The sequence below is a fragment of the Gopherus evgoodei genome, chromosome 3, assembly GCF_007399415.2.
Source record: "Gopherus evgoodei ecotype Sinaloan lineage chromosome 3, rGopEvg1_v1.p, whole genome shotgun sequence".
NCBI classification, from domain to species: Eukaryota; Metazoa; Chordata; order Testudines; family Testudinidae; genus Gopherus; species Gopherus evgoodei.
Window position 1 is genome coordinate 26,827,140 of NC_044324.1, and position 18,049 is coordinate 26,845,188.

Genomic DNA, 18,049 nt, shown 5'->3' on the forward strand with positions numbered 1-18,049 from the left:
ATAAACTATACAGAAAGGACAGATTAGGTGAAGTGTGGTTGGTGGTGTATCTAAAAAGTTTCCATAGGATCTAGTGGGATAAATATCCTGATTGTAGACCATTGCAGTTGGATACATATGGATTCAAATCACAAGCTGCAAAAATGCAAGTATACTTCTGAATCAAGAAAAGAATACGGAGTGCACAATGTTGAGAGAGTTCACACAGGCAGCAAAGTCTAACCAAAAAAAAAAAAACAATAATGGGACTTCACCTATCCACATGTAACCTGGTCAAATATCACAATGAGCAGAGAAGAAATTTTGTTAAATTTTAAATGAATGCTTCTTGAAACAGCCTCCTAGAGCACATAGTAGTAGATGCTATTCTCAACATAACCCAAGTGACCACAATATAATCAACATCCTACAGGGGAGGAAAGGTATCAAAAACTAACACGGTGACACTAAACTTTAGAAAGGGAGGTTCCAGTAGTATCAATAAGCTAGTCAAAATAGCCCTAAAATCAAAAGCAAAGAAAATAAAGTTTAGATTTGGCATGGATGCTACATAAGAAAACAATAGTTTCATGTATTCTAGGGCCAGAAGGCGCTATTGTGATAATCTAGTCTGACTTCCCTAAATTCCTGTTGGAATAGAGCACATATTTTTTTTGATAACCATCCAGTCTTGATTTAAAGATTTCCAGTGATGGAGTATCTACCACATCCAGTGATAAAATGTGTTAATGGCTAATTACCCACATGGTTAAAAATGTCCACATTATTTCTAGTCTAAATTTGTCTAGCTTCAAGTCCTGCTATTGGAACTTGTTATAGCTTTGACTGCTAGGTTGAAGAGTCCTCAGAAATCCAAATTCTCTTCCCCCATTTGGGAACTTGGAACGTGATCTAGTTACCCCTATAACCTTCTCTTTAATAAACTACATAGCTTGAGCTCCTTGAGTCTCACTATAATGCATATTATAATGCATAGCAAAAGGCATGTTTTGCACCAGAGCGATCCCCATATCAAATTCAGGTCCTAGCTCCAAAGCATGTGTGTGCTGGAGTTTATCAGAGAAATGTCTGTAAGAATTTCTTTTAACATGGGGAAAAATAACTTACTTTTCCCTGATCTCGTTCTCAGAAACAGCTGAATCATTTTTCGCTAACCTTGCCCCACAAAATTAGCCTGAGGCAGATGCGTGGCATGGAAAATTTTAGTTGTAATGGTTTAAATATGGCAAAGTTATAAGCAGTTGAAAAGGGTCTTATAATGGGAAGTGGTGGGCAACCTTAACTTAAAGACAGTGTTACCAGCTCTACCTGTAAATAAGCTGTAGGGGTGATCTAAGAAATTAAAAACAAGTAAACATTATATCTGGACCTGATAAATCAAAATGATAGTTAAAAATCAAGTAATAAAACATGTAAAAGATCATGGAATCATAGAATATCAGGATTGGAAGGGACCTCAGGAGGTCATCTAGTCCAACCCCCTGCTCAAAGAAAGACCAATCCCCAACTAAATCATCCCAGCCAGGGCTTTGTCAAACCTGACTTTAAAAACCTCTAAGGAAAGAGATTCCACCACTTCTCTAGGTAACCCATTCCAGTGCTATCACAATATAATAGGGTCCAACCAGCATGATTTCAATAAAGGAAAATCATGCCTTGCTAATCTGCTAGTTTTCTTTGACTATGTCAGTAAAGTAATGGTGTTCCTAGCATCTGTTTGTCAGAGGTGGTGATGGACGGCAGGAGAGAGATCACTTGATCATTACCTGTTAGGTTCACGCCCTCTGGGGCACCTGGCTTTGGCCACTGTCGGTAGACAGATACTGGGCTGGATGGACCTTTGGTGTGACCCGATACGGCCGTTCCTATGTTCTTATTTAGACCGGAATGCCAACCTGTGGCTCTGGAGTCACATGCGGCTATTCAGAAGTTAATATGTGTCTCCTTGTAGTGGCACCGACTCCAGGGCTGGAGCTACAGGTGCCAACTTTCCAATGTGCCGTGGGGTGCTCACTGCTCAACCCTTGGCTCTGCCACAGGCCCTGCCCCCACTCCACCCATTCCCACCCCCTCCTCTGAGCCTGCAATGCCTTTCTTTCCTCCCCCCTGCCACTCCCAGAGCCTTCTGCATGCCATGAAACAGCTGATCAGGCGGTGCAGGGAGGGAGTGCTGATTAGTGGGGCTGCTGATGTATTTCTGTGGCTCTTTGGCAATGTACATTGGTAAATTCTGGCTCCTTCTCAGGCTCAGGTTGGCCACCCTTGATTTAGACTTTCAGAGGGTCTAGGGCCCTTGCAATATACAACAGAATTGAGCAGTCATGATGTTGGAGGCAAATTATTATAGTGGATCAAAAAGAGAGAGAGAAATCTGAGTAGTAGTTAAAGATTAATTTTCATTATGGCAAAAAACTGTGTGCAGTAACTTTCTGTACAAGGACCATTGTTGTTGTTTAATATATTTTTAATAAGCTGGATAAAGGGTGAAGGGACAAACATTTACAGATGGAACAAAATTTTTAGTCAAGTCCAACGAGGCCTGAGAAACTCTAGAAGGACCATTAGCTGGGTAAATCAGCAAATGAAATTCATTGTTCTTCTTTGACTAGTGTCCCTATGGGTGCTCCATGGTAGGTGCACTTGTGTCTCTGCGCTGCCAGAGAACTTTGGTAGCAGTGCCCATTCAGCCTGCACATGTCTCTCCCCCTGTCCCTTGTCCTCTGCCATGAGGCTAACCAGTGCGTGTGGGTTAACCCTCCCCCCCTTGGTTCCTTCTCAGCCACCCTTGGCTAGACATGGAGCTGTTAGCAATCTGTTCATTGGATTGTTATCTTTCTCTTAGCACTTCGGTAGTTAGTTAATCCCCTTCTTAGTTGTAGAACTTCCTTTATTTTCTTTCTTTTTGGGGGGCAGGTGGAAGAAACCTTTTTTTATTTTCCCCCTTTGTCTGGGGTTGCTCCAGCATGGGGTATGCCTGGTTCACCAGGCTTTAAGAGGTGTCTCTCTTGCAAGGAAGCTATCTCTAATGAATAAACATTTCTGCTGCATTCGTTGCCTTGAGGAAAGCCACATTTCCCAAAAGCAGGGGGTCTGCCAACAACTCAAGTCCATATTTCGGAAAGACAGAGAACTAAGACTAAAACTCCTCCTCAGAGAGGCAGCTTTTCAGCCTTCCCTGGACTCCTCATATCAGGAGTCACCCAAACGGTGCAAATCTTCCCCTCTTCCCCACAGCCCTCAACATTTATAGACTATGGGTTGAAGACAACCGCCGCAGACCCCTCATGTAAGTCTTTAAAAAAGAGGGCCATGAGCCCTGAGCTAGCCGAAAAAGATCACTGTCTTGTTCGGTATCATTGATACTGTCAGTACTGAGACAGTCTACACATGGTATCCATAGCTAATAAATGTCTGAAGCAGCTACCATTCATGCATCTAAGGATCTGATGAGCATATGCACCAAAGCAACAGTAGTGACAGATGAAAGCAGGAACAGAGACCACACCACTGCTAAGACGATGCTGCCGGTCTGAGTGTTACCATTAGCAACATCAAGAGTGAGGCATCTAGCCTCTGAGCCCTCAGTATGGCCCAGATCACTGATCCCTTCAGTGCTGCTGGGCCACTGGCAACCTCCATCAGCACCAAGTAGGTTGGCACTGCAGGAGTTTAGACACTCTAGAGACCTCAAGGTATCTGACACACCAAAGTTTCCCTTGCTCTGTACCAGTGCTCAGTTTACTTCAGATGCTGGACTCTCCACCGGTACCATGCCACGCACCTCCGTTCTCCAATGGTGAATTGGATTAGTGAACAGGAGGAGGTCATTTCCCATTTCTCCTCCCATGTTCCTACTAGTGCCTACTACCAGCTTCTTTGCTCCTCAATCAACATGGTATGGCCAACCACTGGTGCCACTACCGGGACCCCTTCCACCGCCCCAGTGGCCCTACTGGGATCCTTGGGTGGCATACAGACTCCACGCTTCCCAGCATCTAGTGTGGCCCACCATAAGTCTTTTGAGGTGCTTTCCCTCAGCCACGGTATTCAGAGCCTACGAACATCCAGAGGAGATCATGCAGGGAACCAGAGGGTGGATTCAAGGAGGACCAACATCTCTTCCTCCTCTCCAGACAAAGCAGTGTTGCCCCCTCCACCATCCCTAGTAGATGACTTCAGGCTATTTCATGAGCTAGCTAAAAGGGTGGCAGACATACCGCAGGGACCTCTTGAGAAAGTAAGACACCTATCAGAAAATCTTGGTTGTCTTGCACTCCTCATCTTCCTCTAGAATAGCCCTCCCCATCAATGAGGCCCTTCTTATATGGCAAATCTCGGCATCAGTCACGCCTGTCTGTACACAGGCTGATAAGAAATATTACATCCCAGCTAGGGATATGGAGTTTTTTCCCCTATCCCTCCCACTTATTCCATTGTAGTGGATGCAGTAAACTCCTGAAGTCAGCAACACCAGATGAGGTCTACCTCCTGTGAGACGGATTGGAAGTGCCTCGACGTATTTGGGAGAGAGGCCTATTCAGCTGCTACACTGCAATTCAGAATTGAAAGCTATCAAGCTCCGACAGCAAACTAGGACTACGTCAATTATGCCAAGCCTAACATGTTTATTGATCAGCTCCCAGAGTCACACTGTGCACAGTATTGGGTAGTGCTGTGAAGCGATTAAAAAAATTGATTAATCATGCTGTTAACCAATAATAGAATACAATTTTTATTTAAATATTTTTGGATGTTTTTTACATTTTGAAGTCTTGACTTCAGTTGCAACACAATACAAAGTGTACGATGCTCACTTCATATTTATTTTCTATTACAAATATTTGCACTGTAAAAAAACAAAAGGAATAGTATTTGTCAATTCACCTAATAAAAGCACTGTAGTGTAATCTCTTTATCATGAACGTAGAATTATGTACAAAAAAACCCTGCATTCAAAAATAAAACAATGTATAACTTTAGAGCGAACAAGTCCAATCAGTCCTACTTCTTGTTCAGCCAATCGCTCAGACAAACAAGTTTGTTTACATTTGCAGAAGATAATGCTGCCTGCTTCTTGTTTACAGTGTCACCTGAAAGTCAGAACAGGCATTTGCATGGCACTGTTGTAGCCGGCATCGCAAGATATTTACATGCCAGATTCATATGTCCCTTGATGCTTCAACCACCATTCCACAGGACATGTGTCCGTGCTGCTGACAGGTTCTGCTAGATAACAGTCCAAAGTAGTGTGGACAAACGAATGTTCATTTTCATCATCTGGCTCAGATGCCACCAGCAGAAGGCTGATTTTCTTTTTGCGTGGTTTGGGTTCTGTAGTTTCCAAATCAGAGTGTTACTCTATTCCACATCTCATCAAGCTCAGATTTTGGAAGGCACTTCAGATTCTTAAATCCTGGGTCGAGTGCTGTAGCTATCTTTAGAACTTTCACATTGGCATCTTCTTTGCAATTTGTCAAATTTGCAGTGAAAGTGTTCTTAAAACAAATATTTGCTGGGTCATCATCTGAGACTGCTATAATATGAAATATATGGCAGAAAGTGGTTAAAATAGAGCAGAGGACATACAGTTCTCCCTCAAGGAGTTCAGTCACAAATTTAATTAATGCATTATTCTTTTAATGAGCGTCGTCAGCTTGGAAGCATGTCCTCTGGAACAATGGCCAAAGCATGAAGAGGCATATGAATCGTTAGCGCATCTGACACATAAATATCTTGCAACTCCAGCTACAAAAGTGAAAACGCTTGTTCTCACTTTCAGGTGACATTGTAATTAAGAAGTGGGCAGCATTATCTCCCGTAAATGTAAACAAACTTGTTTCTCTTGACAGTTGGCTGAACAAGAAGTAGGACTGAGTGGTCTTGTAGACTCTAAATTTTTACATTGTTTTGTTTTTGAGTGAAGTTAGTAACAAAAAAACCTACATTTGTAAGTTGCACTTTCATAGTAATGAGATTGCGCTTCAGTACTTGTATGAAGTGAAATGAAAAATACTATTTCTTTTGTTAATCATTTTTATAGTGCAGATATTTGTAATCAGGAATAATATAAAGTGAGCACTGTACTCTTCGTATTCTGTGTTGTAATTGAAATTGATATATTTGAAAATGTAGGAAAAAATCCAAAATCTTTAATACATTTAAATTGATATTATATTGTTTAACAGCATGATTAATTTTTTTGGAGTTAATTGTGAGTCGACTGCGATTAATTGACAGCCCTAGTTTTGGGCCATAGTGAGGGACAGCTGGTGGCCAATACAGCACTCCAGTGAGCATTTGCACCTGAAACAGCAGCCCGCTCCAATCTCTACAATGGTGGTTATGTGAAGAGCGTCCTGGTGGCGCTTATCTGGCTTCACTAAGGAAGTACACACTACAGTAGAGGACATCCCCTTTGAAAGCACCAAATTGTTTGCTGAGAAGACTGACGCATTCCTCCATATGCCTAAAGACTCCAGGGCCATTCTCCGGTCATTAAGTATTTATACACCTGGACAAAAAAGAAAATATGGTCTGCAACCTCAGCATAAATCCCATGCACCACATTTCCCAACACAATGCTATTATGAACCTTCAAGATAAAAATGCAGTTTTTCCAGATGTAAACCATCAGGCCTCTAGTCTTCCTCTTCACAATCACTTATCTCAAAACATCAGTTTTGACATCTTGGTTGAGGCACCGACAAACCACTCCCCTAAACCAACCGCTACTGACTGGCCCTTCACACCTATTTGGGTACCCCCTTGCTTCATTCCACAACTGGAAAGAACAATATCCGACCAATGGGTTCTGGAAATTGTTCACAATGGGTACTCCATCCACTTCACCTCCTCCCACCTGCTTTCAGCACCCTTCTCCATCTCTCTTCAGGGACTCTTTTCGTGAGAGTTTATTATGACAAGAAATAGATCACCTTCACTGTCTAGGAGCCATAGAGCCTGTACCTCAATACCTACGTGGCAAAGGTTTCTACTTTGGTAATTTCCTGATACTTAAGAAGAAGGGAGTTGGAGACCCATACTGGACCTCAGAGCACTGAACAAATTTGTCAAAGCTCAAAAATTCAGGATGGTCACAGTAGCAGTAATTATTTCGTTTTTGGAACAGGGAGATTGGTTTTCGGCCCTCCACCTGCATGATGCCTATTTCCACATATCAATCCTACTTTCCCAGAGAGAGTTTTTCAGCTTTATCCTGGGCCAGGACCATTAACCAATACAGAGTATTCCTCTTTGGCCTCTTATCAGCTTTGAGAGTATTCCCCAAGGTCTTATCCATAGTCGTGGCTCACCTGCGCTCCCAGCAGATAATGATCTTCCTCTACCTGGACTCTTGTCTCCTCAGAGCCCACTCCTTCAGCAAGGCTTACCGGGTTACTCAAACTTCTGTAGACTTGTTCATGGACCTGGATCTATAGATCAGTGTCCAAAAATAGATGTTCACTCCAGTACAGCGGTTCATAGGAGCTGATCTCAACTCGTTATAGGCGAGGGTGCTCCTGCCGCATCACAGGTTCCACACTTTGGCTATGCTCCTAGAGGCCATACACACCAGCCCTAAAATATTAGCCAGACACTGCTTCCAACTTCTGTGATATCTCATGCCAAACTTCACATGAAGTGTGTCCAAATGTGTTTCAGCTATACAAACTAGACAAACCTCTGTCACTGCCCACCAAAGTCAAACACTCTATGGACTTGTACAAAGACCCAGCAAATGTTTTTCCAGGAATTCGCTTCTCACAAACTTTCTCATTGTCACTTCTCACCACTGACACGTCCCTCATGAAATAAAGCGCATAACTCAACAATCTTATGACATGTGGCAAGTGGTCCTCCATGGAGATGTCTCTTTGCATCAACCTCCTCGAACTCAGAGTGGTCAGGAACGCCTGTGCCACTTCCTTCCACTGATCAAGGGTACGCACATGACAGTCTTGACAGACGTGGCATGTATGTAATAATAAATTGCCAGGGAGGTGTCAAATCATGCTCCCTTTGCACAGAAGCACTAAAGCTATGGAACTGATACATTTCCCGCAGCATCACAGTATCAGCAGCCTATCGTCCAGGAGTACAAAACTCGATAGCAAACACTGTCGCAAGTTCCTATAGGGCCACAAATGGGTGATAAACTCAGCAATACTACATGACATATTCAGGCGGGGGGACACTGACTACAGAACTGTTCACTACTTACCTGAACAAGAATTGCCCATGCTGCTGCTTCAGGTCAAGAATAGTACAACACTGCTTAGGGGACACTCTCCTCCTTCCATGAGACAAGGATTTTGTCTGCGCTTTTTCTCCCATTCCCTCTACTATCAAAAGTACTGTTAAACATGGAGAGAGCGCAAATGTTATATTTATTATTCCCTCCTGGCTGAGACAGATGTGGTACCCTTACCTGTCACAACTGGCAACATGCCTGCCAGTCTCTCTCCAGTCAAGTCCATGCCGCCTCTTGCAGAACAAAGGACGCACTCTCCATCCCAGCCTGTGGATATTCCAGTTTAAGGCCTGGCTCCTTCATGGTTCCAGTACATAGAAAGGTCCTGCTTTGCAGAGGCACAGGCAGTGTTACTACACAGTAGAAAATTGGCTACCCACCATACCTGCTTGCAAAAGTGGACCAGGTTTCATGTCTGGTGTAATTCCAGACAAATTTCCCTAACGTCTGCTACTCTCCCAATTGTTTTAGATTATATACTGACTCTCTCAAGAAATCAGGACAATCTCTCAGTTCACTCAAAAGTTCATCTAGCAGCCATAGCAGCCTTCCATGAACAAACAGAAGGGTACTCAGTGCTCTCCCACCCCACCACGAATAGATTCCTCAGGGGTATAATAAACATTTTCCTCCAACCCAGACATCCTACTCCAGCAGGGGACCTAAACTTAGTACTAAAGAGCCTGACCAGGCTGCCTTTTGAACTCATGGCTATTTGTTCGCTCACACACAGCCTTCTTGGTGGCGATGGCCTCAGTGAGAATAGGGGAGATACAGCACTAATGGCACACCACTCTTATGTAGTACTCTTTTGGGACAAGGTTTCTCTCGGACCACACCAGAAATTCATCCCCAAGATGACCTTGTCTTTTCACATAAATCAACTGATTCACTTCCTGACCTTTTACCCTAAGCCTCACCATAATAACAAGCTATATTGCATGCACTAGACATTAGGAGAGCCCTGGCCTTACCTGGGTGGGATGAAGACCTTTAGGAAATCTCTTAGGCTTTTCCTTTCCATTGCGGGAAGGTCTAAAGGAGCATAGCATCCCAAAGACTCTTCAAAAGGGTCTCAAACTGTATCACACTGCTATCACCTCCATCTGGAATCTGCACACAGTGAAACTGAAAGGTAGTGAATTCAAAACAGATAAAATAAACACCACTTCACACAGTGCATAATTAAACTATAGAACTCATTGTGACGGCATGTTGTTGAAACCAACAATTTAGCATTATAGACTCATTGGACATCGATATACATAATAGGAATATACAGTTATAATACAGTAAATAGTTTGTAGAAGTTTTAAAAGGAATATAAAACTTACTGCTTTGGGGTTTTTGAAAATCTCTTAACTATTGGATGTTAAATGAAGATTGCCATGTGGGACAAATTATCCCATAGCTGCCAACTTTGGGGTTTCTTGCACCTTTCTCTGAAGCATCTGGGACTGGCCACTCTCAGCAGAGACATGACACTAGACTAGATGGACCTTTGGTGTATGTACCCGTGTAATTAAAAGCATGTGCCATAGCAGTGGGTATGTAGCAAATCATAATGTTTATGTAAATATTGCTTTAACTGTGTATCTATGGAATCTTTTCTAAAACATACCTAAACAATGTGGCAATAGGCGTCTTACAGCAGAAGATGCCATGAATTGGGGGGGGGGGGGGAAGGAAAGAATGGCTGAAAATATTGGATTAACTAACATCACAGAATGTAACCAACTATACCTGACTGTTAGTTGCAAAAGCAAAAAGCAGTCATCATTTCTGTTACTTGTTATTGATATGAGGAAACAAATACACTTTGCAATAGGGAGTGTGCATGCGTGTGTCTATATAATATAAAATACAGTAATAATGTAAACTTTTATTTAAATATATTAATTTTTCATGTGGAAAGTTTTTTTTTCCCCAAATATATTGAGGGAATATAATGAATCCTAAGACTTTTATTTTATTGAACATTGTGTCATGAATAGAAATCCTTTATAAAATGCTAATACAAATTTATATTTACATTAAATGTTTATTTAAAATAAGTAGAAAAAGCAAACTGTCAACGTGAAGTTGCTTTTGGATTTTATACTTTCATTTAGGTAATCTGGGGTAGGACAGGAAAATTTGGATTAAAAAAAATAAGGTTTGTGTTCCAAAATATGGAATTAATTGTTAAAGTTGCTTATCATGTGACTTACAAAGAGCCATATTTTCCTAAGGTCTGGTCTACAGTAAAAAGTTAGGTTGACCCAGCTTCATTGCTCAGTTGTGTGAAAAATCTACATCCCTGAGTGGCATAGTTAAGCTGACGTAACCCATGGTGTAGACAACATTACTTCTGTTGATCTAGCTGCCACCTCTCAGGGAGATGGATTACCTACGCTGATGAGTGAAGCCCTCCCATCGACGTAGGCAGTGTTTACGCTGAAGTGCTACACAACTGTGTTGCTGCAGCATTTCAAATGCAGATAAGCCTTAAGACATCAGATCTGACAGTTTTTAAGATCTTATGTCCAATAAATTCTATTGCCTGCTAAAAGCAAATATTATTCATTTAAATCTTGGTTTAGTAATGCCCATCTAAATATGTTAATTGCTGTGTTTTTAATGCAATACTATGTTCTAGGCTTCTTTCTGTGTTTGGTTTATGCAGCTCAGATTATTTAAATAGGTATGCTTATCTTTTATGTGCAGGCTTATCAGTAACAGCAGAGCAAATAAATCCTCATGGTTCCACTGTACGGAAAACAGAAACAGGAGTTGAAGAGGCATTTCGGAACAAACAAAAAAATGCAATAGCAGTTTGGCACAACTCTGCAAATAAATGTGCATGTGAGTACTTCAGATCACATTGTATTGAAGAAAGAACACTAGCCCAGAAAGCAATGATCATGGACTTGATACACACCTAGAAAAGGACTATTATTTCTATAAAATATCTGTTTTAGTTAGTGATTTATTTTTTATTTCCACTGTAGAACCACCACATTAAGCACACAGCTCTTGTGTCTTTAAGAGGCATCCATGTTCCAACTTCATTAAATCTTTGCTTAGGCAACCATTGAAAGGAAGTGGAAATCAGGATTTCAAACTGTTTTTGCAATGCAAAAAAGATAAAAGTATTACAATAGCTTTAAAATATTTTTTTCAGTGTAAAATAAGTAAAAAATTATCTTTCTCTGTGGTTAGAATTATCTTAAGGTTTTAAATTTTTTTTATGTTTCACATTTGTACAAAAGTAAATATTTCCTGTGTTAAGTTGTCTACAGAGCAGTTTTTTTATGGTAGATGTTGGTAGGCTTTGTTTTGCTTGCATGGATCCAGTTGTGAGCAACTTAAGTGTGCAGTGCTAAAAGCTGATGGGCACCCTCAACTCATCTCATTTAAATGAACGGAAGATGAGGTTGTCTAGCACCTTGCATAATCAGGACATCAATTCTAAAGTACAGAAGTATTTTATTGTGTTTGGTATGCTGTATAGGTTTTCTGAGTGTGGTTTAGGTAATAATAGGGACTATTAACTATTCTTGAGTGGTTTACTGATAGAAGTAATTAAATAAGCTGCGGTGAGCTTGGTTATAAAATTTGTACTATGTGAGCTTATTTGACAAACCAGAATAAGGGGGCATATGAGAGGGAATGTGTGTGGGCAAGTCACTGAGACTAGTGAATCAGCTTTGGGGTCAATAATAAATATTTTAAGCAAAAACTGTATAACTTCTTAGGGAAGTTCACGTAGATCGAAATGGGGAATTTCTTCACTGATCTTTCTTTTTTCTCTATAGTATTTTGGGGGAAAGGGGCTGTGTGCATGCAGCCGTCCAGGCATGAGTGTTGTTCCCAGGATATGAGACACACAAGGTGTGGTAACATCTTTTATTGGACCAAGAACTGTTGGTGGAAGAGATAAGCTTGACTAAGAGATCTCTGTAGCTTGAAAACTTGTCTCTTCTACCAATAGAATTTGGTCCAGTAAAATATACCTCACCCGCTTTGTGTATGTTTTTGGCATGGTAATGATACTACTTTCTTGGCACCAAAAAATGTTTTGGAAATGTATAGGATAGATTTGGCATCAAATAATTCCAGTCTGTGGCCTGTGTTTGTGGCCTTGTTTCTTGCCCATTCCTTCAATTGCTATGCTTACGGAATTAAAGAATCAGCACTGTGAAGTAATTGTTTATGTCTGAGATGTTCTAAAATAGTGGAAGCAGAAGTTTGCTTTCTATGTTTTCATTTTGCCACATGAATAAAGAAAAATGTGGAAACTGTACACAAAAATAAAGGTAGACAAGAAGTGTGCCCAAGATTGTTTGCACTCTGTCTTTGTGCCCTAAAACAGATTGCCACGCTGTGGTCCACAGAGTGTTTCCTGGTAGTGTTTGAGATGCTGTGCTGCTGTTTCCTTCCTTCATATCCAGCCAGGACTCTTGTGGAAACGAGGGTCAGCTGCCACTAGTCACTATTGTATAAAAAAAGTAGCTGCTTCCTTCCTCTCCCTTCCTGACCTTCTATTGGTGACACACTGGTAGTTTCCTCGCTGTGCCCCGAGACGTCATCAACTGAAGGAACTGCCAACTTCTCCAATATACAAGTGCAAACTGAGCTCTTGTCAAGGCACTGTCCTTGGGAAGATCTGGAACTATGAAGAGTGGGAGAGAGGAAAACTAGGGGTCTGGCTGAGATTGGGAGCACGCAGGAGGCAATCTAGGTTGTAAGAAGGGAGCTGGGTTAGGCTGCTGCACAGGACTGGGTGAGGTATCTGGGAACTAGAGGAAGAAACCAGAATTGAATGAATAGCCAGGATGGACCACCAGTATCTTGGGGAAGAGGATCAGGGAGGTGGAGGCACAGGTTCTTCTTCGAGTGATTGCTCATATCCATTCCAGTTAGGTGTACGCGCCGCGCGTGCACATTCGTCGGAAAACTTTTACCCTAGCAACTCAGTGGGCCGGCAGGTCGCCCCCTAGAGTGGCGCCACCATGGCGCTCCATATATACTCCTGCCGGCCCACCCGCTCCTCAGTTCCTTCTTACCGCCCGTGTCGGTCGTTGGAACAGTGGAGCGCGGCTTAGCTGACCTCCACTTCCCTAGCTACTCGTTTTCTCGTATATAATTATGCAGTTATAACACTTTTATATATATATTTGTATGGTTATACGTGTTTCTTTGCTAACATGGTTAGTTTAGTTAGCGGGGTTCAGGAAGTAGCCCTTCCATGAGCCCAGTGCCGGAGCCATGCATGGCTCACCCGGTTTTAAAAGGGGCCCGGCTTGCCAGAAGCCGCGGCCGAAGAGAGATCTACATGACTCCTGTTTGAAGTGCCTCAGGGAATCACACTTGACAGATAAGTGCCCCATTTGCAAGGCGTTTAAGCCGAGAACAAAAAGGTGCGGGACTTTCACTTATCCCTCCACCTTGGGCGCCGAGCGATGTTCAAGCGGCGGGCAGAAGCGCCTCCTCGGCACCGGACCCCGCCGGTACCACCAAGGCCTTTCGGCACCGACCGTCGCTGGCACCGATGTCGACTCGGCACCGCTCCCTTCTTCCGAGGTCGAGAGAGTCTACGATTCCTGCTGGTGCCTGGCAGCTCCCCGGCACGCGCCGTGGTTGAGCCCCCTGCTCCCGCTACTTCCGTGCCACCTGCATCGCAGCCAGAGAGCTCGCCTAAGTTGCGTTATCCGGCACCGTCACCTGCAGAGGCACCGATGACTTCGGCTCCGTCGATTCCAGTCCCCCAGGACCATGGAATCCGGTGCCTGGCAGCTCCCCGGCTCGCGCCGTGGTAGAGCTTACTGCTCCTGCTGCTTCGGTGCCAGCTGCACCACAGCTAGACAGCTCGTCTAAGATGGCTCGCCCGGCACCGCCGACGTCGGCACCGTCGATCCCGGTCCCACGAGGGCCGTAGAATCCGGTGCCTGACGGCTCCCCGGCACGCGCCGTGGTTGAGCGTATTGCTCCTGCTGCTTCCGTGCCAGCGGCACCGCAGCCAGAGAGCTCATCTAAGTCGGATCGCCCGGCGCCGACACCTGCTACGGCACCGATGACGTCGTCACCGTCGATCCCGGTCCCACAAGGGCCGTAGAATCCGGTGCCTGACGGCTCCCCGGCACGCGCCGTGGTTGAGCGTATTGCTCCTGCTGCTTCCGTGCCAGCGGCACCGCAGCCAGAGGGCTCGTCTACGTCGGATCGCCCGGCACCGACACCTGCTGCGGCACCGATGGCGTCGGCACCGTCGATCCCGGTCCCACAAGGGCCGTAGAATCCGGTGCCTGACGGCTCCCCGGCACGCGCCGTGGTTGAGCGTATTGCTCCTGCTGCTTCCGTGCCAGCGGCACCGCAGCCAGAGGGCTCGTCTACATCGGATCGCCCGGCACCGACACCTGCTGCGGCACCGATGGCGTCGGCACCGTCGATCCCGGTCCCACAAGGGCCGTAGAATCCGGTGCCTGACGGCTCCCCGGCACGCGCCGTGGTCGAGCTAATGTTCCGGCTGCTTCCGTGCCAACGGCACCGCGGCCAGAGGGCTAGTCTACGTCGGATCGCCCGGCACCGACACCTGCTGCGGCACCGATGACGTCGGCACCGTCGATCCCGGTCCCGCAAGGGCCGTAGAATCCGGTGCCTGACGGCTCCCCGGCACGCGCCGTGGTTGAGCTCCTGCTCCGGCTGCTTCCATGCCAACCGAAGCCTCTGAGGCACCGACAACATCGGCACTGTCGATTCCAGTCCCACAAGGGCTATCGAATCCGGTGCCCGACGGCTCCCCGGCACGCGCCGTGGTTGAGCGTATTACTTCCGCTGCTTCAGTGCTGACGGCACCGCAGCCAGACAGCTTATCTAACTCGGTTCGCCCGGCACCAGCTCCTACCGAAGCTCTGATGACCTCGGTACCGTGGATCCCGGCCCCACGAGGGCCGTCGAATCCGGTGCCTGACAGCTCCCCAGTACGCACTGTGGTTGAGCCTGCTGTTCCCTGCACGCCGGAGATGTTACCAACGGCGAGGGCTCTCAGTGCCATGACAGAGTCAGTGCTGCCTGACCCGGGCACCGCCGGTACGGGTAATACAGTCTCTTCAAGGGACTGTCCCCTGTCAGTACAGCAGAGCGGCACCGTTCATGATCACGGTCCCGCAGACACTCCAAGTCCTGTCGGCACGCTGGACACCACTGGCAGTCCCGGTGCTGTTTTCCTCGGTACTGGTCACACTCGCTGTACCGGTCGGTATCCCGTTCGCCGACCCGCTATCGGCACCGTTCCGACATCTGGCACCGGGGCAGGTACCTTGACTCCTGTAGCTCTTCTCCGAGCCTCGAGATCTCGGTCGACCTCCCAACACCGTTCTGGTTGCGGGTCTGGATCTCGTTCCAGGTACCGATACGCCTCCCGATGCCAGTCCCCGGTGCCGAGTTGGGCAAGGTCCGAGTGAGTCAGAGACTCGGCCCATGCCTTCTTTTAGTACCTCCATGGCCGTCCGGACACGCATCCGTGACAGCCCATATGCGCAGATTTTATGCTCAGGACCACGATCCTGATATGATGGCCAGCGGGCGCCAGCCCCGAAGCAGAAAGAGCCTTGGCGAATGCAAGGTGTACTCTGCAGGGGCCCTGCACCTCTGGGTAGCAAAGCAACAAGCCTTGCTTAGCTGCGATAATTATAGCACCTGGGTGGAGGAGTTTCTCCCTCGAACCTCCCACCTGGAGTTCGCTGCCGTCTTGGAGGACGGGGGAAAGAATTTACCCTTTGTTGGTAAAGGCATCTTCGCGGCAGAGACAGCCCCAGACTGCGAAGCCTGCTGGACAATAGGGTCCTAATGCGTCTCAGCATGTATACGCCAGCGACCAAACGCAGGCCTTTATGGCCCCAGCCGCCATACTCTGTGCCTAGCCAGAGGCAGAACTCTGGAAAACGGCAAGGCCAAGGTGGTTGCAGACAAACGTCAGGCCCCCTAAAAAGCCAAAGTCAAGGTCCCTCGCAATTACCACTGGGACCAAAGACGGACCTTCCAAGGTTCGCCGGAGGGCGGTGTACCAGTCGCAGGACGGGATCCCGATCCCGCTTTCTCCTGGCATGGCCCCAGTTACTTTCAGATCGCTGGGTCCTGCGCACGATGGAGCATAGGTACCACCTTTAATTTGCTCCAGCCCTGTCCCCCTTCAGCGGACGAAAGGGGCAAGGGGTTTTACTCCCGTTATGCCCTAGTCTCCCACTCGATCACAGGTCTCAGACCTCCCTGGTCCTGCATGGACTCAACCGGTTTAGGATAAGGTTGAAGTTCTACATGGTATCCCTGGGAACCATTATTCCATCCTTGCCTCCTGGGGGCTACTATGCCGCCCTGGATATGAAGGACGCGTACTTTCGCAGTGCCATCTTCCCTCCACACGGGAGATGCCTCCGCTGTATAGCCAGCGGTGAATACTCCCGGTTTACGGCCATAGTCGCCGCCTTCCGTCGCTGATGTCGGATATGCGTTTTCCGTATCTGGACGATTCGCTTATCCGAGGAGACTCTGAGACACAAACCGCTCAGCCGTGGGCATCGTCACGGTCTTATTCACAGATCAAGGCCTGATGATTGCTATAGAGCAATCCACTCTGGTTCCCACGCAGAGGTTGGGCTTCCTAGGGGCTCTCCTGGTCTCCTGCCTAGCCGGAGCCTGCTTATGACAACTGCGGTTTTAGGCGAGGGCAACAATCATCTGAGGTCTGAAGGCTTTCCCAACGACCTCAGCTCGCTCTTGTCTCAGTCTCCTGGGTCCATGGTTGCCCGCAAGTTTGTAACCAAACACGCCAAGCTCCGCCTCCGTCCTCTCCAAGTCCGGCCCACCGCGGCGTACCGCTTGGACAGGGAGCCAATGGTCATGGTAGTCACCGTTCCCTCGAACGTCTTAGGCTCCCTAGAGTGGTGGCTAACTCCCTCTTTGGTGTGGACAGGGATGCGGTTTCATCCGCCCCAGCCCTCACTGCCCCTGACGGCGGACACATCATCTCTCTGCTCGAGTGCTCATGGTCGCCTCCGAGCTTAAGGCCTTTGGTCTTCTAAGAAGCTGGCATTCCTCGTTAATGCCCCAAAAATGAGAGTAGTCCGCCTGGCATGCCAGGGGTTCCAGCGGCAGCTGCGAGGCCGTTGTATCTCGGTGTTTACAGCCAACACAAGGGCCAGGTGCTTCATAAGTATTCAGGGGGGACATAGTCCTCCCCCCCTTTTTTGTCAGGAGGCCATCCATTTCCGGGTCTTTTGCATGGCCCACTCGATGGAGCTGGCGACGTCCTTTCTCCCAGGCGTTCGGAACGTCTTAACTCTTTGACTCAGCAGGTTTTTCCTGTCTTACGAGTGATCACTCTGCCCCATGTGAGGCGTCCCGCTTTCCGGAAGTGGAGATGTTTCCTCACACAGACCTGTTCGCTCACCGCGAGAGCAGGAAATGCCAGGTGTTCTGCTCCTTCCAAGGTCTCTCCTCGGAATCGATCTTGGACGCATTCCTGATGCCGTGGAACGGCCAACTGCATTATGCCTCCCCACTGTTTCCACTGGTTCGTTACGTCCTGCTCAAACTCCGCAGGGGCAGAGCGTGCATCATCATGATCACTCCAGAGTGGTCCAGGCAGCACTGACATACCACGTTGCTCGGCCTGTCAGCCCAGACCTCATCACTCAGGGCAATGACAGGCTTCGTCACTCGGACCTGCAGCCTCTTCGCCTCACGGTGGCTCCTGCATACCTGAGTCGGGGTGACAGGCAGCCTTCCACCTGGTCAACGTACCGAGCCAGGTGGAAGCGT

At 46.6% G+C, this 18,049-nt stretch overlaps 1 protein-coding gene across 2 annotated transcripts in view; it reads left to right on the forward strand.

Moving 5' to 3' along the window:
* ATAD2B (ATPase family AAA domain containing 2B) overlaps positions 1 to 18,049 on the forward strand; it is a 170,462-nt gene that overhangs the window by 106,763 nt on the left and 45,650 nt on the right. For both annotated transcript variants that reach the window (XM_030555339.1, XM_030555340.1), the window contains exon 24: positions 10,958 to 11,095. In XM_030555339.1, the coding sequence (XP_030411199.1) occupies positions 10,958 to 11,095 (138 nt within the window). The remainder of the gene's footprint in view (positions 1 to 10,957; positions 11,096 to 18,049) is intronic.